The sequence below is a fragment of the Sardina pilchardus genome, chromosome 10 (assembly GCF_963854185.1).
Source record: "Sardina pilchardus chromosome 10, fSarPil1.1, whole genome shotgun sequence".
NCBI classification, from domain to species: domain Eukaryota; kingdom Metazoa; phylum Chordata; class Actinopteri; order Clupeiformes; family Clupeidae; genus Sardina; species Sardina pilchardus.
This window is the reverse complement of record NC_085003.1, coordinates 33,664,493-33,687,285: the sequence shown is the minus strand read 5'-3', so window position 1 is coordinate 33,687,285 and position 22,793 is coordinate 33,664,493. Positions and strand designations below refer to the sequence as shown.

General features: G+C 46.8%; 2 protein-coding genes across 10 annotated transcripts in view; one reads left to right on the top strand and one right to left on the bottom strand.

The window, feature by feature from the left end:
* tjp1b (tight junction protein 1b) overlaps positions 1–5,078 on the top strand; it is a 58,795-nt gene extending 53,717 nt beyond the window's left edge. For 5 of the 9 annotated variants that reach the window (XM_062548017.1, XM_062548016.1, XM_062548020.1 and 2 more), the window contains 3 exons: positions 180–397; positions 645–788; positions 3,078–5,078. In XM_062548017.1, the coding sequence (XP_062404001.1) occupies positions 180–397; positions 645–788; positions 3,078–3,172 (457 nt within the window). In that variant the 3' untranslated portion in view covers positions 3,173–5,078. The remainder of the gene's footprint in view (positions 1–179; positions 398–644; positions 789–3,077) is intronic. The other 4 variants (XM_062548022.1, XM_062548018.1, XM_062548024.1 and 1 more) reach the window with 2 other exon arrangements.
* Positions 5,079–5,588: 510 nt separating this feature from the next.
* Positions 5,589–22,557, bottom strand: LOC134094475 (long-chain fatty acid transport protein 2-like). The gene is made up of 10 exons (XM_062548001.1): positions 21,923–22,557; positions 18,835–19,047; positions 13,389–13,547; positions 13,146–13,270; positions 12,613–12,807; positions 11,680–11,770; positions 9,754–9,952; positions 9,235–9,332; positions 6,848–6,978; positions 5,589–6,103 (listed from the first exon to the last, which is right to left on the bottom strand). Exons 1-10 carry the CDS (start codon positions 22,395–22,397, stop codon positions 5,927–5,929), a joined length of 1,863 nt encoding a protein of 620 aa, XP_062403985.1. The 5' UTR covers positions 22,398–22,557; the 3' UTR covers positions 5,589–5,926.
* Positions 22,558–22,793: the final 236 nt, after the last annotated feature.

Genomic DNA, 22,793 nt, shown 5'->3' with positions numbered 1-22,793 from the left:
TATCTGATGTAGGATTATGAAGATGACTATGTTCTATATTCTATAGTATCAGGATTATGAGGATGTTGGTTGATGACGTGCTTGTCTCCTTCCTGTGCGGCTGCCCTAGTGTGCTGGAGGAGGAGGATGATGATTATGATGGTGATGATGATGATGTATGTGTGTGTGTGTGTGTGCAGCCCCAGTGCGCTGGAGGAGGATGATGAAGACGATGGTCACACGGTGGTTGCCACGGCGAGGGGAGTGTTTAACTGTAACGGTGGCGTGCTGAGCTCCATAGAGACGGGCGTGAGCATCATCATCCCGCAGGGGGCCATACCTGATGGCGTCGAGCAGGAGATCTACTTTAAGGTGTGCCGTGACAACAGCATCCTGCCTCCGCTCGACAAGGAGAAAGGTCGGTCTCACACACACACACACTCACCCCTACCTCTTATCTCTTATTCGTGTGTGTGTGTGTGTGTGTCTGTGTGTGTGTGTGTCTGTGTGTTGTTAAGAGAGACACTTCTGAGCACCAACGGCCTAGACTGTGTGTGTCCTCCAGGTGAAACCCCGCTTAGCCACGTGGTGATGTACAGTCCTCAACGCCTGAAGTATGTTGTAACTTGTTTTCTGTGTGTGTGTGTGTGTGTGTGTGTGTCCAGGTGAAACCCTGCTGAGTCCCCTGGTGATGTGCGGCCCTCACGGCCTGAAGTTCCAGAAGCCGGTGGAGCTGCGCCTGCCTCACTGTGCGTCTATGACCCCTGATGGTTGGTCTTTTGCTCTAAAATCCTCCGACTCGTCGTCGGGTACGCCGTCCCTCTCTCTGGCCTTCTCTGGGGTGCAGGGCAGCTGATCGGGGGGGTGCTGGTGGTGGGGGGGGGCAAGTCTATCTGCTTGGGCAGTTTCAGGGCAGCTGATCGGGGTGGGGGTTGTGGGGAGGGCAAATCTATCTGCTTGGGCAGTTTCAGGGCAACTGATCAGGGTGGTGGGGGGCAAATCAACTGCTTGGGCAGTTTCAGGGCAGCTGATCGGGGTGGTGGGGAGGGCAAATCTATCTGCTTGGGCAGTTTCAGGGCAACTGATAGGGGTGGGGGTGGTGGAGAGGGCAAATCTATCTGCTTGGGCAGTTTCAGGGCAACTGATAGGGGTGGGGGTGGTGGGGAGGGCAAATCTATCTGCTTGGGCAGTTTCAGGGCAACTGATAGGGGTGGGGGTGGTGGTGGGGCAAGTCTATCTGCTTGGGCAGTTTCACTCTGGGCTTTTCACAGTAAACTGTTCTTCTCTAGGTGTGTGTGTGTTGGGGTTAGTGCTCTACGTGTGTGTGTGTGTGTGGTGTGTGTGTGTTGGGCAGTTCCAGAGTAGTTGGTGTGTGAGCGGCTCTACTGAGGGCAGTTGACAGCAGCAGATGAAACTCTGGACATGAGCAGAACACCCACCGTCTCTGCACCTATCACAGGTCCTCAGCTCTGGAGCTGCCCTGGGGATTGGGTCATTAGTAGAGATGCACGATATATTGGCGGCCGATATATTATTGGCCGATAAGTGACATTTTTAAAATATTATTATCGGTCCGATAACAGAATTTCGGCCGATAATTTGCGCCGATATTTTTTAAAGCCCTAATTTCCCAACTCCATAAGGCCCGTCTGGCTGCATGCTACTTGAGCTTGGTTGGCTACTTCTTCCTGAAAATAATGCCAGCTGTGTGGATGTATTTCACCATTCTAACAAGATCTGCGTTTAATCTAGGCCTATCTATAATGCAGCCCAAAATCCTCTCCTGGACGATCTTCATTTTAACCTACAGTAAGCAGAGAGCGAAACTCAGCCTACTCAGAAGTGAATTGTTTTGCTGGTGTGTTATGTCTGCTGCCGCGCTAGTCGGGGAGACAAACAAAGTTTTTGGTGGAACAAATCCGTAGATAAGTAGTTATACGTGTTATATTTGCATTTCGTTCGGTTGGGTTTTGTAATATTACCGCTGCAGCACTGCATGTTGTGCGCAACAGAAGGTACTTTCACTGGACAGCACTCCGCTAATTTGGCCGTCTTTTTTTGCGGTTCGGCTGGAGGTGGCACATTGGGAATCAATTAGCCTACTACAACAAGATACAGTCCGAGGAGTTGCAGCTTTATTTAATTAACCGCTGATTAAACTATACATAAGTTTCCCACGAAAATCTGATTTGGTCGCTAGATTTGTCACAGCTTCTTCTAGCCATATATTTGCATTGAGTGTTTACTCCATATGAGAACGATTCATGCACTGTCCCTTGCCACTCAAGCACTCGCACCTCAATGACGTCATGTTCACTTAAAGGAGCCACGCATAGGCCCAGGCTATTGCTGTTGTTGACTGCTGTACCACTGGCACTGAGGACTATTATGAGTTATGTACATCACTGGTGGTATACAATTACTGCAATTAAATTATGCATTAAATGTTAATTTTTATTTTTGAATTTTGAATTTATTTTTGAAAATTTTTTCTCCAACAGTAATATCGGTTATCGTATCGGTATCGGCCACAACAAGCCGATAAATATCGGTTATCGTTATCGGCCCTAAAATTCCATATCGGTGCATCTCTAGTCATTAGTGTGTCAATCATCATTTAGGGTTGTCCTGGATCAGGTCTCCTGTGGGTCCCCTGAGCCTGATGTCACGACTCTGCTCCTCCTGAGGAGTGTGTGTGTGTGTGTGTGTGTGTGTGTGTGTGCGCGAGTGTGTGCGCGAGTGTGTGCGCGAGTGTGAGTGTGAGTGTGAGTGTGAGTGTGAGTGCGAGTGTGAGTGCGAGTGTGAGTGCGAGTGCGAGTGCGAGTGCGAGTGCGAGTGCGAGTGCGAGTGCGAGTGCGAGTGTGAGTGTGTGCCAGGCCCTGTGCCCGTCCAGTGTGTGTGTGTGTGTGTGTGCGTGTGTGTGTGCCAGGCCCTGTGCCCGTCCAGCGTGGCATGCGTAGTGGACCCCCGCCAGTGTGAGTCCACTCTGTAAGCCGCTGCGGTGCCCTTCATGTGCCCTTCATGTGCCGTCTGCTCTCACCTGTGCCCTTCATGTGACCTTCATGTGCCCTTCATGTGCGTCTGCTCTCTCTGCGCAGGTGACCCCAAGAGCTGGCAGAACAAGTCGTTGCCCGGCGACCCCAACTACCTGGTGGGCGCCAACTGCGTGTCCGTGCTCATCGACCACTTCTGAGGGCGCCTGCTCCGCCGCGGGACGCTACCGCAGGGAGGGGCACATGCCCCTGACTCCTCCCCCTACGCCCTGACTCCTCCCCCTACACCACGGGATTGGCTCCTCCCCCCACTCCAGGGCATTGGCTCTTCAGTGAAGTACTCTCTCCTCTCCTCTCCTCGTCTGCAGTCTCATTTTACACCCAAAAAATGTCATCGTTGGGGGATGGATCTGCCTAGCAACCCACCCCTACCCCCCCATCTCCACAACCCTCATGCGTGTGGTCGCCAACCCAAACTCTTTTTTTTTTAATTTTAAAAAGGAAAAAAAAAAATCTTTTTTGGTGCTTGAAGGCTTGCAAAAAATGACATTATCCCAATAACTGAATTGTGTGTAAGTGAAGTTCTGGGGCCGTGGCTGCATGAGGGGGGGCACTAGGACCCAGACGGACCACGGCCCCACACCCTGGCGCTCTCAGGCCTGTTTTCTACCAAATCCAAGAGCAGAACCGAACCAGCCAGAGGAGCCAGAGGGAAAAAAAGAAAATAGAAAACTACATAATATGTTTAACAATTGCATTGAGAATTCTACTTATATGCTCAGAAACAGAAAAGTTGATGTATGCAGAACTTTTTTGTTTTTGAGGACTGTGGTTGTGGGTTTTTGGGAGGGGGGTGGGGGATGGGGGGGTTCCTGAAGGATTTTAGAAGATCTATGGAATGCTGAGCCCATGAAGAGGGTACTGAAGGATTCTGGGAGATGTAGTCTTTAGAGACATGAATGTCCCAGCTGAAGGACACTGAGAGGCGAAGGACTCTGTAGGCCTCTGGGGCTCCTGGTGTGTGTAGAGCTGATCTTTTCTAGTCATGTTTTACTGTAGATTAACTGACTTTGGGTTCCCAAACCTCCTGCTGTTTAGAGATCTATGCATGTGCAAAGACTCAGGTCCAGAAGCCTGCTACTAAGTTCCACACACACACAGATGCGCACACCTGCACACACACACCCTGTCCCCACCCATTGTACACTGCAAGCAGTGATGCCTTATCTGCATAAGACCTTTTCCTTTACCGTATATCTTATTGAAAAAGAGGAAACACAACAGACGTCACATTTAAGTTGTAGCAGTAAGTTACAGAGAAACAAAAAAAGATGAAAGTTGTCTCTTGCCATTGCAAGCCCATTCTGTTGGTGAACTTGGATTTAGCACCCAATAATCGAGGCTAACAAACAGGTATGCTTTCTTTTCCGCCTATGCATATGAAGTCAAATGAAAAAAAAAAAAAACATGAAGAAAGAAAACTCTAGGTGATGTTTAAAGTTGTTGCTGTACATAATGCTCGTACATGGCCTTGGTTCCACTGTAAATGCTCTTTTGTACGTCTTTGTTATTTTGTATAAAACTGAAGAGGAAAATGTTTCTTAAAAAAAGGAAAAGAAAAATGATGCCATTGTTACGTTTGTATTCTGGCTATAGCCCTGAGCCTTGGAACTTAGCATAAAACAACGTTTTTCTACCAATATATATATATAAATAAATATATAAATATATATATAAACACTATTTAAAGGCATTTTTAACAGTCAGAAACTTTTTATTCTTATTTACCAAATAGGATGTGCTTGGTTGAACTAATTTAAAGAATCTGTGTGCATTGGTCTGCGTTGGTGGGCGGACCGGCCCTCTGCTGGTGAGGACGCTGCGCTGCACTGGTGCCCCTCAAATGTATTTTTCTACTAAGAGACCATTTATCTCAGCGCCGCAGTGCTGCTGTTCTTTTGATAACACACGGCTTGGGTCCACCTCGACTTCCTCCCCATCTGGCTGGCTCTTGAGTTGTCATTTATTTTTTTCCTTTTGTTATTTTCTTTGCAACACATTTCTAAGTATACCACTGAATTAATAAATAAATTCATTTTTAAAGTACTGGCCGCTTGTAATGTGTGTTTAATCAGTGTGTATATGTGTGTGTGTGTGTATGTGTGTGTTTTGTGTTCCAGTTCCATGTGCATCTAGCCTGACCAGCCAGACCAAGATGTCCTGTAGGGTCTGGGAACTCACCGTAGGCAGGGCTCAATCGGAGGCGTGGGATAAACGGTTGTCTTTCAGCCACCCTTAGCCCCCTATACCCCCCCGGCTACCACCCCTATACCCCCCTCGTCCCTCCCGGCCATCACCTGAATGGATTAGATCTATCAACATGGCCTCGGCATCCTTTCTCAATGACTATATAATGTATGAAAACCTCTGGTTTCCGTACACATCAGAGTCATAAATTATCTGTTGATGACCGTTCACCAAGCATTCTCATCCTGGAGCAGAGAGCTGCATTGTCTTGCTGTGTGTGTGTGTGTGTGTGTGTGTGTGTGTGTGTGTGTGTGTGTTGACTTTGTAAAGTGACCTTGAGTCTGAGAAAGGAGCTATATAAATAACTCATTATTATTAGTAGTAGTAATTTATTATTCTGTAGAAATCACATTCTTCCATTTAGAACAGTATCGGTTAGACACCAGACGTGTGGCGTAGTGGAGCGTGGGCCTGAGAACACGGTCCGGTCCGGTCCGGTCCGGTCCAGTGCGCTGGGCTCTGTGTCTGGAGCACACAGACTACTGCTGAACAGCTGCCTCAGTTGCTACTCTAGGCGTGATTAATGCACAAGTCCTCCCTGAGATTAGTCATAAGGCTATCGGTGTTAATTTCTGGAAATACGGCTCCTGAAGAACAACAACGGCTTCAGCACGGCTTCTTCCCCGGTCCGCATCTCTCTCCGCTGGCTACAGCTTGATCTCTCTGGCCAGGATGGAGGCATAGATCTGGGGGGTCAGTGGAACGTACTTCTTCTCCTCCAGGTGCAGGAAGTAGAGGTCATCCTGAATGACCCCGGGGTCAAAGCCCTCCTCCACCAGCTTCACCTTCTTCATCTTGAAGGTTCCGGTCATCTCCAGACAGCTCTGAAATGCAGGCGGGAGAGCCAGGTTACCGTTAGTTACCGTTACTAGGCGGTATAGCAGGGTTACCCGTTAGTTACTGTTACCAGACGGGAGAGTAGGGTTACCGTTAGCCATCGCTGAAGCGCAGGACAGTTCTCACAACAGAGAGAAACACTGGCCCAATCCCAATGTCAGCCCTAAAGACTAGAACTACATCCCTACCTCTGCTGAATGAATTTCATCCTCGGGGGAGATAACTTATCAAATATTTCAAAACAATTGAAATAACAGGCAGGTTGTGACAGAGGTTTCTTACAAATAAAGCTTACATTGCTGGCACTAACTTACACCTGAACCGAACTGTCGGCAGTCTCAGCATTAGCGAACATCCCCATGCACGGTAGCCTATCTGCTGCTTGTGCTGCGCCGAACCACTCACGCGGGCCATCAGACGAAGACGAGCACATTGTGTTTGTTTGGGATGACACACTTGTCAGAATTAAAAAAAAAAACCCTCTTGCTGCTGAGGTCTCAGACATAGCCTACCTTTGCTTCTGAAAGAGTTGAGAATAGGCCTATAAATGCCACAGAGTCCAAGGAGACAATCTCCGCAAAGTGGGAGAGAATCGGGACGATGAAACACTTTTTAATTAGGCCTAAACGTAATTTACAAAGATATCTATCTAAGGGCTATACATCTTGGTTCATGTCATACACACCTGGATGCTGCGGATCGTGGTGTTCTGTGACACTCCTCTCACTCACCTGGATGCGTATGAAGCGCGGCCGGGCGTAAACGGGCAGGTAATTGGCCAGGTGACGACAGGTGTGAACGCAATCAAACTCCTTCCCTTCCCGTAACGTGATGGCAGCCATCCCGATCCTGCCCTCATGACCTGCCACACAGATAGCAGACAGGTGTCACACACGCGTCACTTTACATCTTGGACAAGAAGTGTGTGTGTGTGTGTGTGTGTGTGATCCTGCCCTCATGACCTGCCACACAGATGAACAGACAGGTGTCACTTTACCTCTTGGACATGAAGCTATAGGGGGGGTGTGTGTGTGAGATCTAAGAGCCAGCAGCCAGACCAATGGATACCCTGTCTTAGCTGAACTACTGAAGCTAAGCAGGTGTGGGCCTGGTTAGTACTTGGATGGGAGACCTCCTTGGAAAACTAGGTTGCTGCTGGAAGTGGTGTTGGTAGGCCAATAGGGGGCACTCTTCCCTCTGGCCAAGCTCGATCCCAACGCCCCGGTGCAGTGAGGGGGACACTGCACTGCAAGAGATGCCGTCCTTCAGATGAGACGTTAAACCGAGATCCTGTCTCACTGTGGTCATATCAGACACTAATCTCCCAGTGTCCTTGTTGTGTTGTGTTGTGTTGTGTTGTGTTGTGTTGTGTTGTGTTGTGTTGTGTTGTGTTGTGTTGTGTTGTGTTGGTGTTGTGTTGGTGTGGTGTGGTGTTGTGTGGTGTTGTGTTGTGTTGTGTTGTGTTGTGTTGTGTTGTGTTGTGTTGTGTTGTGTTGTGTTGTGTTGTGTTGTGTTGTGTTGTGTTGTGTTGTGTTGTGTTGTGTTGTGTTGTGTTGTGTGCGTCTCCACCTCAAGTGTGTGAGGTGAGCGTTCCGGTGCATAATGGCTGCTGTGCTATACAGTTACACATTAGGTAAGGGATAATGTATAGAACGCTGGTCATTATCGGGAAAATAAGTACTGACAGGGCGAACTGGACCCAGACACGAAGAAGGAGGGGGTCTTGTTTCGCCCTTAAAGTACTTGCCAAAACGAGAAAAGAAACGTACAACAATGACTTAGCTACCGTTTCATGGCTTCCGCTAATAAATAGTTCGCGACACAGATAGAACTTTCAGATGTTGCTTGGCAGCTGTCTTTCACTTTCAACGAAGCGGAGTGATATGAAAGACCTGAATTAGAAGCACAAACTCGCCATTGATAGAGGACCTCTGAAAAAAAAAATGACCCCTATCAGAAAATAATGACCGGTAGAACGGTGGGAAATCCCATTCAAGTCAATGGAGCGTTCTACTTGCATTGTGAAGAGCCGTATAATAAGGGTGGTTAGTGAGGTTCCCCCGTTCTATGAGAAAAGCGTAATATTGTTGTGTACACTACCACCTCAGGAGCAGCGCTATGTTGTTGTGTACAGCACTATGTTGTTGTGTACACTACACTACCACCAGCACTATGTTGTTGTGTACACCACACTACCACCAGCACTATGTTGTTGTGTACACTACACTACCACCTCAGGAGCAGCGCTATGTTGTTGTGTACACTACACTACCACCTCAGGAGCAGCACTATGTTGTTGTGTACACCACACTACCACCAGCACTATGTTGTTGTGTACACTACACTACCACCTCAGGAGCAGCACTATGTTGTTGTGTACACCACACTACACTACCACCTCAGGAGCAGCACTATGTTGTTGTGTACAGCACTATGTTGTTGTGTACACTACACTACACTACCACCTCAGGAGCAGCACTATGTTGTTGTGTACAGCGCTATGTTGTTGTGTACACTACACTACCACCTCAGGAGCAGCGCTATGTTGTTGTGTACACTACACTACCACCAGCACTAGCGCTTTATTGTTGTGTACACTACACTACCACCTCAGGAGCAGCACTATATTGTTGTGTACACCACACTACACTACCACCTCAGGAGCAGCGCTATGTTGTTGTGTACAGCACTATGTTGTTGTGTACACCACACTACACTACCACCTCAGGAGCAGCACTATGTTGTTGTGTACACCACACTACACTACCACCTCAGGAGCAGCGCTATGTTGTTGTGTACAGCGCTATGTTGTTGTGTACACTACACTACCACCAGCACTATGTTGTTGTGTACACTACACTACCACCTCAGGAGCAGCGCTATGTTGTTGTGTACAGCGCTATGTTGTTGTGTACACTACCACCTCAGGAACAGCGCTATGTTGTTGTGTACAGCTCTATGTTGTTGTGTACAGCTCTATGTTGTTGTGTACACTACACTACCACCTCAGGAGCAGCGCTATGTTGTTGTGTACAGCTCTATGTTGTTGTGTACGCTATATTGCTATGTTGTTGTGTACGCTACGCTACCACCTCAGCAGCAGCCCATCCCATCTCACCTGCCACCTTGACCCCGTAGACGTTGGCCTCCTCGATGCAGTCCACCGTGCTCAGGATGTCGGCTACCTCTGTCGTGGCCACGTTCTCCCCCTTCCACCTGCCGGCAGAACACAGAACTCGCTCAGTACCAGTACAGAACACTTACAGCACTCAGTACAAGTCCAGAACACTTACAGCACTCAGTACAAGTACAGAACACTTACAGCACTCAGTACGAATACAGAACACTTACAGCACTCAGTACGAATACAGAACACTTACAGCACTCAGTACGAATACAGAACACTTACAGCACTCAGTACAAGTACAGAACACTTACAGCACTCAGTACGAATACAGAACACTTACAGCACTCAGTACGAATACAGAACACTTACAGCTCTCAGTACGAATACAGAACACTTACAGCACTCAGTACGAATACAGAACACTTACAGCACTCAGTACGAATACAACACTAGTGGTCAGCCTCCAGGCCACAGCAGTTACCCAGAAGCCCACCTGTTCAGAGCAGTTACCTGAAAGTGTCGCCCACGCGGTCCTGGAAGTAGACGAAGTTGTCGTGGTCGATCTTGAGCAGGTCTCCGCTGTTGAAGTACAGGTCTCCTTTCACGAACACGTCCTGCAGCCGCTTCTTCTCCGTCTGCTGCTTGTTCCCCGCGTAGCCCACGAACGGAGAGTGCTTCGTTATCCTCCCCACCAGCAGCCCCGTCTCGCCTACAATAACACACACACACACAGTCACCTCCACATGCAACAACAACACACACTACTTACACACACACTCACACTCACACTCACTCACACTCACACTCACACTCACACTCACACTCACACTCACACTCACACTCACACTCACACACTTATGGTGGTCAGCCACTGGATGCCAGATCTGCTGGGAGTGGGAATAGAGATTGTACACTCAAAACAAAATGGCCGCGCACAAACACAGCAGTCCTAAACAGGCCCATTTCAATTAAAACAACATCAGGTCCAGGGGAACGAGATGGGAGCATAACATGTACCCACAATGCAATAGTTTAACATTATGTGCTGGGTGATGGGGTCAGGTGGGGTTGGAAAATTACCCTAGAATGACATTTGAGCACCACAGGGCTAATCTATTGTCCCCTCCATGAACTACAGGGCTAGTCTACTGTCCCCTCCTCTATGGACTACCAACATGGCCCTTCTCCCGATTACTCTGTCCCCTCCTCTATGGACTACCAACATGGCCCTTCTCCCGATTACTCTGTCCCCTCCTCTATGGACTACCAACATGGCCCTTCTCCCGATTACTCTTTAGGCTCCTACTAACAAGGCCCCTCTCCTGATTACTCTGTCTCCTCCTCTATGGACTACCAACATGGCCCTTCTCCCGATTACTCTTTAGGCTCCTACTAACAAGGCCCCTCTCCTGATTACTCTGTCTCCTCCTCTATGGACTACCAACATGGCCCTTCTCCCGATTACTCTTTAGGCTCCTACTAACAAGGCCCCTCTCCTGATTACTCTGTCCCCTCCTCTATGGACTACCAACATGGCCCTTCTCTCCTCTTTAGCCAGCAGCCAGACTAGTGAATATTGAGTGACTGAAGCTAAGCAAGTGTGGTGATGGTTAAGGGCCGGGCAAACTCTATGGCTCAAGGGCCACATCTTAAATCAACAAAACATCTCATCTTATCAAAGCCCTGCTGAAAAAAACAGCAAGAAACCAGCTTAGGCTGGTAGCTGGTTTTAGCTGGTCTTTGCTGGTCTTTGCCCAAAACACAGTTATTATTGCTGGTCTTTGCTGGTGTAGCTGGTTAGGCCACCAGCTAGACATGCTGGCGTGACCATCTGAGGAAGCTGGTCGTGCTGGTGTGACCAGCCTGTCGTTTGGGATACAACTGGTTTAAGATGGTCATGCTGGTGACCAGCCTGTCGTTTGGGATACAACTGGTTTAAGATGGTCATGCTGGTCGTGCTGGTGTGACCAGCCTGTCGTTTGGGATACAACTGGTTTAAGCCTGTCAAGCTTGACAAAGATGGTCAAGCTGGTTTTCTAGAATAACCAACATAAGCTGGCGTGGCCAGTAAAAACCAGCAATGTAGACCAGCAACACCAACTAAAATGATCAGCTTAAGGTGGTACGACAATCAAAACCAGCTGAATTACCATCATAAGCTGGGTAAACCAGCTGAAGGTGTGTTTTCGCGAGAGTTTTGCTGGTCTAGCTGGTTAACCATCAAAGGGTGGTCAAATAAGCTGGTTAACAAGCTGGTCAACCAGCAAACCACCTTTAGCTGGTCAGGCTGGTTTTTTCAGCAGGGAGGTCTGGTTATCACTTTCTCTGTTCTTCAACCATGACGAGACCAACAGACAGCAGAACTAAAGGCCCTCAACTGTGACCTTCAACCGTGACCTTTGACCTGACCCCAGGGCTGACCTCTGACCAACTGACCTTTGGCGGCTTTCACACAGAGCCCCTCAGCGTTGCGCACAGGTTCCTCTTTGTCTGCGTCGAACTTTATCAACGAGTACGGGAAGATCCGCTACAACAGGACAGAAGGAACACAGTTTAGAACACTACAACAGGGACACACTTTAGAACACTACAACAGGAACACACTTTAGAACACTACAGCAGGTGAGCAGGAACACACTTCAAGTAGAGTCAAGGACGTTCATTCATAACAACAATTCATTTTTGCAAAAAATGTGGAAAGGGGAGGTCTAAAAATAGTTTAAATAAATCAATACAGTGGGTGTTCAAGACACAATAAGGTCCAGTTGAAGAATGAATGAAGGTGCAGCATACCGCTGGACTAGTGGAATATCTGGGACATAAAACTGACTGAAGCCAGAGTGTGTTTACAGCCCCCTAAAGGAGCGGCTGGTTAGCTTAGCTGGTTAGTTGGTTAGCTGGTTAGCTTGTTAGCGGCTTACTTGGTTGGCTATATGGTTAGTTGGTTAGCATGTTAGCTTGTTAGCGCCTTAGTTGGTTATCTGGTTAGTTGGTTATCTGGCTATTTGGTTAGCTTGTTAACAGCTTAGTTTGTTATCTGGTTAGTTGGTAAGCATGTTAGCTTGTTAGCAGCTTAGTCGGTTATCTGGTTAGTTGGTTACCATATTAGCTTGTTAGCGACTTAGTTAGCTATCTGGTTAGTTGGTTATCTGATTAGTTGGTTAGCATGTTTGCATGTTAACTGGTTAGCTTGTTAGCTTGTTAGCTAGTTAGCTGGTTAATATATTAACTGGTTAGCTTGTTAACATGTTAACCGGTTAGCTTGTTAGCTAGTTAAATGGTTAGCTTGTTGGCTAGTTAACTGGTTAGCTAGTTAGCTGGTTAGTGCGCTGCAGTTTGTGACGCAGCGTGGGCAGATTGACGGCTCACCCTGTGCAGGAAGTTGACTCGTCCCACCACGCCGACTTTGGTGGTGTAGTTGATGAAGCCGACGTTGCCCTCGGTGGCGGCGTACAGCTCACGCACACAGATGTTGCCGAAGCGTTGCAGGAACTCAGACCAGACGTCAGTGCGCACACCGTTGCCAATAGCGATCCGCACCTTGTGATTCTTTTCATTGTCTTTCTGTAAGAGAAGGCCAGAACACTGAGTTGCTCTCTGGTTATGGACAATATGGACCAGACAAACACACTGGACAATATGGACCAGACAAACACACTTAAGAACACACACTGGACAATATGGACCAGAACACACACTGGACAATATGGACCAGAACACACACTTAAGAACACACACTGGACAATATGGACCAGAACACACACTGGACAATATGGAGGCAGCCACATATTGGAGCATCTTCATCAGAACAACAGAGGAGTGTATGTGTGTGTGTGTGTGTGTGTGCTCAATTGTGTATCATTAGAGGTGTGGTGTGTGAGTGTGCGCAAGTGTGTGCTCACCTGTGGGGTGTTACAGAGGTAGCGTAGCGTCTCCCCGATGTACTGCATCACGGTGACATCATGCTTCCGGCAGTCCTCCCAGAACTGCGAGGCCGAGAACTTCCTCCGCAGAACCAGAGTGATGCCTGCAGAACCACAGGACCACAACAAGAGCGTGAGCGACTTGGGTCGTCATGACGACCGTGACGTCTGTACGTGTGAGCGACTTGGGTCGTCATGACGACCGTGGCGCCGGAGCGCTACCTCTCTCGATGCTGCCGGCGAGGCCGATGAGGAAGCCCGCGCTGTGGTAGAGCGGCAGGTTGACGTAGAAGACGTCGGTGCTGCTCACGCCGGACATGGCCTGGACGAACGATGCCGCCCACACCCTCTCATGGGTCACCAGCGCCGCCTTGGGCAGACCTGAGGGGCACACACACACACACACACACACACACACTCACTCATTAAGATATCAAGCTGGGGGGGCACAGCCATCACACACACACACACACACTCATCAAGATATCAAGCTGGGGGGGCACAGCCATCACACACATCAATCAGGTGTTGTTTCAGGTACAGATGTGTAGGAGTGTCGGGTATGGATGTGTAGGAGTGTGTCAGGTGTGGATGTGTAGCTGTGTCAGGCAGAGATGGGAGTAAGTCACACATATGCAAGTCTCAAGCAAGTCTCGAGTCTTAACCTTCAAGTCTCAAGCAAGTCCCAAGTCGTTTTTGTGAGGGTCGAGTCAAGTCAAGTCAAGTCATAGCTTAGGTCGAGTCAAGTCAAGTCAAGTCATAGCTTAGGTCAAGCAAGTCACTAGTCAAGTCATATAATAAGCTGGAAGACAACCGTCTGGAAGAAGGAATGAACTTCTATGTCCACTACTCCTTCAAAAAGGCCTCACTCTCATATGCTGTGAGTGTGTGTGTGTGTGTGTGTGTGTGTGTGTGTGTGTGTGTGTGTGTGTGTGTGTGTGTGTGTGTGTGTGTGTGTGTGTGTGTGTGTGTGTGTGTGTGTGTGTGTGTGTGTGTGTGTGTGTGAGGGGGAGAAAGAGAGAGAGAGAGAGAGAGTGTATGTGTGTTTAGCTCATGTTTTCATTGCATAATATGTAAGGGATAATCAACGACGCGCCGTGCGTTTATAGGAAAATAATGCACGTTCGAAGTGGTAATAAGGACCCGACGCCGCAGGCGGAGGGGACTTTACACTTCGATAAGTGCATTATTTTCCTATAAACGCACAGGGCGCGGAGTTGATTATCCCGCTTATACCACTGCTACTATCAATTTCGTTTATATTGCCGCTGTCTTAGATACAACGTTGCTGTTTTTACCGTTACATTCACATTGGCGAATTGATATTCAAGTGTAATAAGCCCAAAAAAACGAACTACTTCATAGCCGTGCGGTATATAGAAAAATAATGCACGTTCCAAATAGCGCATCACAATAGGAAATTTGACCAAGCAGTGGTATAATCCATTAATAAATACCATACGGAAATTAAATGGAGACACTTCTATGTTAGGCTATATACTACTCTTGAAAGTGGCCTATTTCTCATTTATGTCATACATCTCTCATATACTTATACATACATTTATAGTAATAGGGTTTGTGCATGTTGTTTGGCTGTTATACTTGATTTAACAAAAATACAAGCAGCTAGCGCTAACAAACTAACAGCTACATTGATGTGGTACAGTACTGTAGACCAGGGATGGGCAACTTTCATGACTAAGAGGGCCACAATTTTTTATCATCACCATCAGAGGGCTAAATGAAGCTGCGCACTTTCGCACATCTGACATGAGAGAAGCTACAAAATAATTCTGAATAAGAATTAAATGTATATAACATACAGTATATACATTTAATTTTTTTCATGCTCAAATGCATTTTTAATAGGCCTATACATTCCCTAACGACAAATACAAGTATTTTACAGCCACATGAGTGATTAATTTCAGTGCAAAGGGCTCACATAAATCACCATAGCACAAAACTGAAAACCAGTTAGTGCAAGGTCCGTGTAACGCTTTGCAGTGCTTTGTTCTATTTGCAGATTTCACATGAAAAAATGAAAAAATGTTTTCAAATTTCAATTATTCATTTTTCAGACTACTTGGTAAATTGATGACTGTTGCGTGTTTTATTTTTTTGCATTGAGTGTTCTTGGGATTTTCTCCTTAGAAGTTCGAAAGTCAAACATTGACTCATATTCTAACTTTGTGTTTTTGCGCTTGGGGTTGGACTGAACCATGAACGCTGGGGGTTACCGGAGAGTTGCGTTTCACTTCACCCGATGTCTGCTTGGGTTAAGAATGGGATGTTATTAATGGGCTTAGCCTACTCTTGTCAACTTGTTGTTTAACAGCTTCTGTAGGCATGTTGGTGGAGAGGTTTTTGTTCATGGGTAGGGTTGCTCACATTTATTCAAACCGTCAACAACCGTGAACAAATGTAGGCCTATTGTATACGATATGCCCCCCCCCCCCCCCCCCCCAACACACACACACACACACACACACACACACACACACACACACACACACACACACACACACACACACCATCAGCAGAGATTGCAACAAGTGCATGTGACAAGTTACTGTAGGCTATCTGAAGGTCTGTGAAGTCTAACCATCGAGGGCGCAGGTGAGGGAATGATCAGTCGGTCTGGTAGATAGGCCTACGTCTCGAGCTCACTTGGCATGAATTTGACTTGATAACTCGATCTCTACAACAAGCCAGAGGCGCCATCCGTACATCCCTAGGCGCGTTTGGTTCAGTCCAACCACGATGCAGAAATGGAAAATTGGAAAATGGACTCAATTTTACTTTTGTTTCAAATTCATTATTTGCCGTTTCAAAAACCACACTCGAAAGTTAAAAATAGCATCAATTGTCCATTTGCTGAGTAGTCTGACATATGGATAATAAAAGTTTTGAACCCATTTTCTATTTTTTCATGTGAATTCTGCAAATAGAACAAAGCACTGCAAAGCGTTACACGGACCGTGCAACATGCTCATATTCAATGCATTTAAATGCTCCCACTCCATTTTTAAGAATGTATAGACATTTCCTAACGTCCATGGTGAGAGTAGCCTACAGATGTGATGTAACATCCATCACATCTGTAGCCTAGCCTACTCTCATCCTACGCAAAGAAGTAGCTTACTTGCAGTCATGCATGATTTGTCTCAGCTTCCCCTCGACATTATCGAGAATGTCAACAATTAGCCTATGTGCGTCGGGACAAAGACCGTTTCGAAGTTTTTATCTCTACCAAGGAGGTTATGTTTTTATCGGGGTTTGTTGGTTTGTCTGTATATGTTTGTTTGTTCGCAAGATAACTCAAAAAGTTATGGATGGATGCAAGAGGAGGTGATGTGTTCGCTTGGAGGAGGTTTGCGCACTCTGAGTGATTTTCTAGTAGACTGGACTAGCAACTAGCGCTAAGTGAATCAATCTGGCAATTTCAGATAGGCTACCGTATTTCAGTCAAATTGTCTGTTATTTGATAGGCGGGATCAATGTGAAACTAAGTCAACATGATAAAACTTAATGTGATGCAAACAGCTCTAGTCACGTTTTACTGATGGAGATGGGATGTTAGCTGCCAGCTAACGTTAGATTAAAAATAATGTGAAATTAGCTAGAGACATTTCTTACTTTTCTTTGTGTAGTCGGAAATGGCGGATCAAATTTGACGTGGTGCTGGATGTGTCGCTTATTTTTGCGCTGCACACCTTGCACTCGGCGAATCGTTTCTTTTGTTGAATTGAATAGTCTTTAAATCCAAACGTTATGATTTTGGGAACACTGTCTGCTGCAGTAGCAGCAGAACTGGTAACAGTTTCCATCTTCTAAACCCCGACCGCTTTACTGTAGATGGCGGGCGCGTCACCTAGCACCTAGTAGAGAGGTTGCCAGGTTCGCCCACATGCAACAGGAAATATCCAATCGAAAATAGTTTTTATTATTATTATTCACCAATTAACCAAGACAGCAATGACTTGTCGAGTCATTGCATGCAAGTCTAAGTCAAGTCTCAAGTCATGAGTAGCAAGTCCAAGTCAAGTCAAGTCTTTTCTCACTGTTGATCAAGCAAGTCACAAGTCCTCAATCTGGCGACTTAAGTCTGACTCGAGTCAAGTCACTAGACTCGAGTCCCCCATCTCTGGTGTCAGGTGTGGATGTGTAGGAGTGTGTCAGGTGTGGATGTGTAGGAGTGTGTCAGGTGTGGATGTGTAGATGTGTGTCAGGTGTGGATGTGTAGATGTGTGTCGGGTGTGGATGTGTAGATGTGTGTCAGGTGTGGATGTGTAGGTGTGTCAGGTGTGGATGTGTAGATGTGTGTCAGGTGTGGATGTGCAGATGTGTCAGGTGTAGATGTGTGTCAGGTGTGGATGTGTGTCAGGTGTGGATGTGTAGATGTGTGTCAGGTGTGGATGTGTGTCAGATGTGGATGTGTAGGTGTGTGTCAGATGTGGATGTGTAGATGTGTGTCAGGTGTGGATGTGTAGATGTGTAGATGTGTGTCAGGTGTGGATGTGTAGATGTGTGTCAGGTGTGGATGTGTAGATGTGTGTCAGGTGTGGATGTGTAGATGTGTCGGGTGTGGATGTGTAGATGTGTGTCGGGTGTGGATGTGTAGATGTGTGTCAGGTGTGGATGTGTAGATGTGTGTCAGGTGTGGATGTGTGTCAGGTGTGGATGTGTAGATGTGTGTCAGGTGTGGATGTGTGTCAGATGTGGATGTGTAGGTGTGTGTCAGATGTGGATGTGTAGATGTGTGTCAGGTGTGGATGTGTGTCAGATGTGGATGTGTAGGTGTGTGTCAGATGTGGATGTGTAGATGTGTGTCAGGTGTGGATGTGTAGATGTGTAGATGTGTGTCAGGTGTGGATGTGTAGATGTGTAGATGTGTGTCAGGTGTGGATGTGTAGATGTGCGTCAGGTGTGGATGTGTAGATGTGTGTCAGGTGTGGATGTGTAGATGTGTGTCAGGTGTGGATGTGTAGATGTGTCAGGTGTGGATGTGTAGATGTGTGTCAGGTGTGGATGTGTAGATGTGTGTCGGGTGTGGATGTGTAGATGTGTGTCGGGTGTGGATGTGTAGATGTGTGTCAGGTGTGGATGTGTAGATGTGTAGATGTGTGTCAGGTGTGGATGTGTAGATGTGTGTCGGGTGTGGATGTGTGTCAGGTGTGGATGTGTAGATGTGTGTCAGGTGTGGATGTGTAGATGTGTGTCGGGTGTGGATGTGTGTCAGGTGTGGATGTGTAGATGTGTGTCAGGTGTGGATGTGTAGATGTGTAGATGTGTGTCAGGTGTGGATGTGTAGATGTGTGTCGGGTGTGGATGTGTGTCAGGTGTGGATGTGTAGATGTGTGTCAGGTGTGGATGTGTAGATGTGTGTCAGGTGTGGATGTGTAGATGTGTGTCAGGTGTGGATGTGTGTCAGGTGTGGATGTGTAGATGTGTCAGGTGTGGATGTGTAGATGTGTGTCAGGTGTGGATGTGTAGATGTGTCAGGTGTGGATGTGTAGATGTGTGTCAGGTGTGGATGTGTAGATGTGTGTCAGGTGTAGATGTGTAGATGTGTGTCGGGTGTGGATGTGTAGATGTGTGTCGGGTGTGGATGTGTAGATGTGTGTCAGGTGTGGATGTGTAGATGTGTGTCGGGTGTGTCTACCTGTCGTGCCAGACGTGTAGATGTAGAGGGCGATGCTCCTGATGCCAACGTTGGCGCGAAGCGATCGTGGGACAGGTGTGTCTGGCGCCAGGCTAATGGTCTCGGAGATGCAGCTGATGCCATCTGTGGTGCCCTTCTCGTCGGCCAGCAGGTAGACGCTGATGCCCTCCTCCCTCAACACCGGCAGAACGTCCTCCACCGCCGACCGCAGCTCTGAGGGACGCAGGAACGCAGGTGACCCTTCCGTCCACTACAGGACTACTCATATCTTCCGTCCACTACAGGACTACTCATATCTTACGTCCACTACAGGACTACTCATATCTTCCGTCCACTACAGGACTACTCATATCTTCCGTCCACTACAGGCTTCAGCTACGACTACTCATATCTTCCGTCCACTACAGGCTTCAGCTACGACTACTCAGATCAGTCTTGGGCACAAACGTTTCAGCTCACCACTCAATGGCCTAGTTGTGCTGCGGATCATTAACACTCTTGGTTAAATACCATAGATCCAGAATGATTGGTGCGGATTGGAGAGGTGTTTTCACATACATATATTTTTCTGTGTTACTTCCATCACAATTTAGCTGCACTTAAACTGAACAGCTTCATAATCATTGGAATGGTTGTTGTCTTTTTTCGGGTTGAATGGTGGCTGTTTCGCTTCCATCTAGCGTCTGTGAGCGGAAAAAACACCTTTGCAACTTTGGGCCGTGTGTGTGTGTGTGTGTGTGTGTGTGTGTGTGTGTGTGTGTGTGTGTGTGTGTGTACCTTGCAACTTTGGGCTGGCGAGACGCTGCACTGACAAACAGAAAGTCTCGCAGCCTCGTGATCATGCTCATGAAAAGGCAGACTGACCGATTGAGGAGTGTTGTAAAATCTGCAGAGAAACCTGCCAGCGTAAAACGAGAAAACAGCGAAGAAATCGCCAAACCTGCGTAGTTCCTCTTTAATACAGGACATGTAGCTACACTGTGATCTGTTCCTTTATACAATAACTGCCTTGACAAAACCACACCAGATAGCACATTATTAACTCAAATGATAACCTGTACTCTGCTCTGAAGGCCACACTTCCATAAACCCAACTCTAACTCCCCTGCTGAAAAAAACAGCCTGACCAGCTAAAGGTGGTTTGCTGGTTGACCAGCTTGTTAACCAGCTTGTTTGACCACCCTTTGATGGTTAACCAGCTAGACCAGCAAAACTCTCGCGAAAACACACCTTCAGCTGGTTTACCCAGCTTATGATGGTAATTCAGCTGGTTTTGATTGTCGTACCACCTTAAGCTGGTCATTTTAGTTGGTGTTGCTGGTCTACATTGCTGGTTTTTACTGGCCACGCCAGCTTATGTTGGTCATTCTAGAAAACCAGCTTGACCATCTTTGTCAAGCTTGACAGGCTGGTCACCAGCATGACCATCTTAAACCAGCTGTATCCCAAACGACAGGCTGGTCAACCCAGCACGACCAGCTTCCTCAGATGGTCACGCCAGCATGTCTAGCTGGTGGCCTAACCAGCTACACCAGCAAAGACCAGCAATAATAACTGTGTTTTGGGCAAAGACCAGCAAAGACCAGCTAAAACCAGCTACCAGCCTAAGCTGGTTTCTTGCTGGTTTTTTCAGTTGAGATCTCAACTCGACAGCCTCATTCGGATCCTCTGCAATGGATACACTAGACAAAGTATCAGTGTTCATCTGTCACCGTATTTAACAGGTTGGTTAACCTGTAACGATGTTGCAGAATTATAGCTATCTCCCCACTCAGGAACTCGTTGACCTATGTCCCGTAGAAGACCGGCAGAGAGGGAGGATTGGCTGATAAGGGAGAATGGGGTGAGTTGAGCACAGGGGCAAGAGCCACCTCTTTTCTCTGGGAAACTGTAAACAAACTTTATCATGTGACAGCATTTTAAGGAAGGGAATCATTCCTTATCATCTGTGGAAAGGTCCCACACATGGCAAATGTGGTGAGAAATAATTTGTCTAAAATATAATTTGCTTTCCATTCATGTCCAGAGTTACTGTAGGATGATTCAGAGATAATGTGAATAGAAAATCATTCTGATGCATTACACCTCAACTGGTGCCCTTACAAGCTATGGTGTGAGGGCTGCACACAATCATGAGTGTTACCCTATCTTGCTGTGAGAGGCATTTTCTTTCAAAAGTGGGGGTAAGTTAAGCCACTTAACTAGTGTTGGTACTGAATCTGCTAGATTTTTAAGTTTGCCTTGATTTTAATCTTTGTGGTTCCTTAGTTTTACGAAGAGCTGGTGAACAAAAGGTGAACAAATTTAAACAAGCGTAAACAAAAAAATTTTTATAGGCCTAAACCTGTCTTGGAACATTTTCTCAGTGATATGTTGGTGCTTGTTACTGTGTGTGGGAATTAAATTATTATTTGAAGAAAATAAAAATGTTTCACCTGAAATCTTGTGAAATCATGTTTTGGCCCAACTTGAGGCAAGTTGCGCCACGAGACCAACTTTATTTGCAGCGCACATAGTTATCAAGGAGTTGTTGGTTATAAAATTGCAACACTTTTGTTTGGTGTGAAGATTACAAATCAAAACATCTTCAATACATTAGAATGAATATAAAAAAATGGCTCATCTTTTCCCCTTTGCCTCCCAAAGTTATCAATGGATGTCAATGAGCTGGCAGTTTTTGTTAGTGCAGACACGACAGGTCCAAAACATTACAGGGATATTATTAAACTGTTTCATTATTTGCCATAGAGCGCATAACCAACAGATGTTACTGAGAATATCAGAAGAGACCCTATCCTACAAATTCAAGCAGACGCTATCAGTTTTACACACAGAAGGATGTAGGCCCTATCTGACAGTTCAACCCAAGCGTAAGAAGATCAATATACAACCAGGACACGATTTAGGTTAGTTGCACAAGAACCACGTGTCAGGATTGTATTTAATTCTACCCCTTTGAATAAATAAGCAAAGCGTCACGTCTCATCCCAGATCACGTATAATGCATAACAACTGAAAAACATCCAACCTGCGCACTGTCGCAAACGCGATGATTTCGAGGTCGTTCAGTGCCACTCGCGTCACCTACCTGCAGCCGCGATGAGAACTTTGGCTCCTGAACAGGAGAAGCAATGCAGCAGCGACTTCGCCCTTATGTTGTAGTTGAGGAGCGCCACCGGGCAGCCAAGTTTGGCCAGGCCCAGCCATGTCCATGCATAACAAGGCTCATTCCCCAAGAACAAGGCGACAGTATCCCCTTCTTTGAGCGAGGCAGTAGTCCGCAACACATTCGCTACTTTATTGCTCTGTTTGTCGACCTGCAAATAAGTAAACGACTTTCCCTCAAAGTGAATGAAGATCTTATTCGGATGTTTCTTCACTGCATCCAAAAAACAATCCAGAATGCTGTAGAGGGGCTTCCCTCTTTTGTATTTAGTAAGCCTGATCCCAAATCGAACCGTTTTAAGAATATACTTCAGATCCTGAAAAAAATATGGGAAGAAGGGTTTCAGGATTGCTGGCAAAACAGCCAACCCCGCTAAAAGAGTTAGCCAGACGTACATGCTGCCCAGTTATGTTGACATAGGCTACACGAAGCTTGCTCCATGCACAGGCGACATGTAGCGATCACGCATTCTTTAAGTTCGAAAAGACGCACAGAGGCGCAAATATCAGTGCGATTTCATGTTGAATTCTCTGCGTTCGTTGAAGCTCAGGCAGACATGCACCCCTCGGGTCCGCCCCCAAAGCATGATCCTACAGGGGTTGCCAGATGTGCTCAATCTCAGCTTCATTCCACTCAATACCAAAATCAAACAATCCACCCAAAATCAAATACCCCAGTTTACCCCCCCAAATCTACAGACCATTAGCTTCCCCGCAGATGTGCACATTATATCAGCTAGCTGAGTTAGCCTGTTATATCAGCTAGCTGAGTTAACCTAATCCTTCTGAATGCT

Excerpts from the sequence above, each read along its gene's own strand:
- LOC134094475 (XM_062548001.1), bottom strand. The coding sequence starts at position 22,397 with ATGTACGTCTGGCTAACTCTTTTAGCGGGGTTGGCTGTTTTGCCAGCA. Across the intron at positions 12,808-13,145 it reads ACCTCTGTAACACCCCACAG|AAAGACAATGAAAAGAATCA; the intron begins GTGAGCACACAC and ends CTTCTCTTACAG. Across the intron at positions 9,333-9,753 it reads CGCGTGGGCGACACTTTCAG|GTGGAAGGGGGAGAACGTGG; the intron begins GTAACTGCTCTG and ends TTCTGCCGGCAG.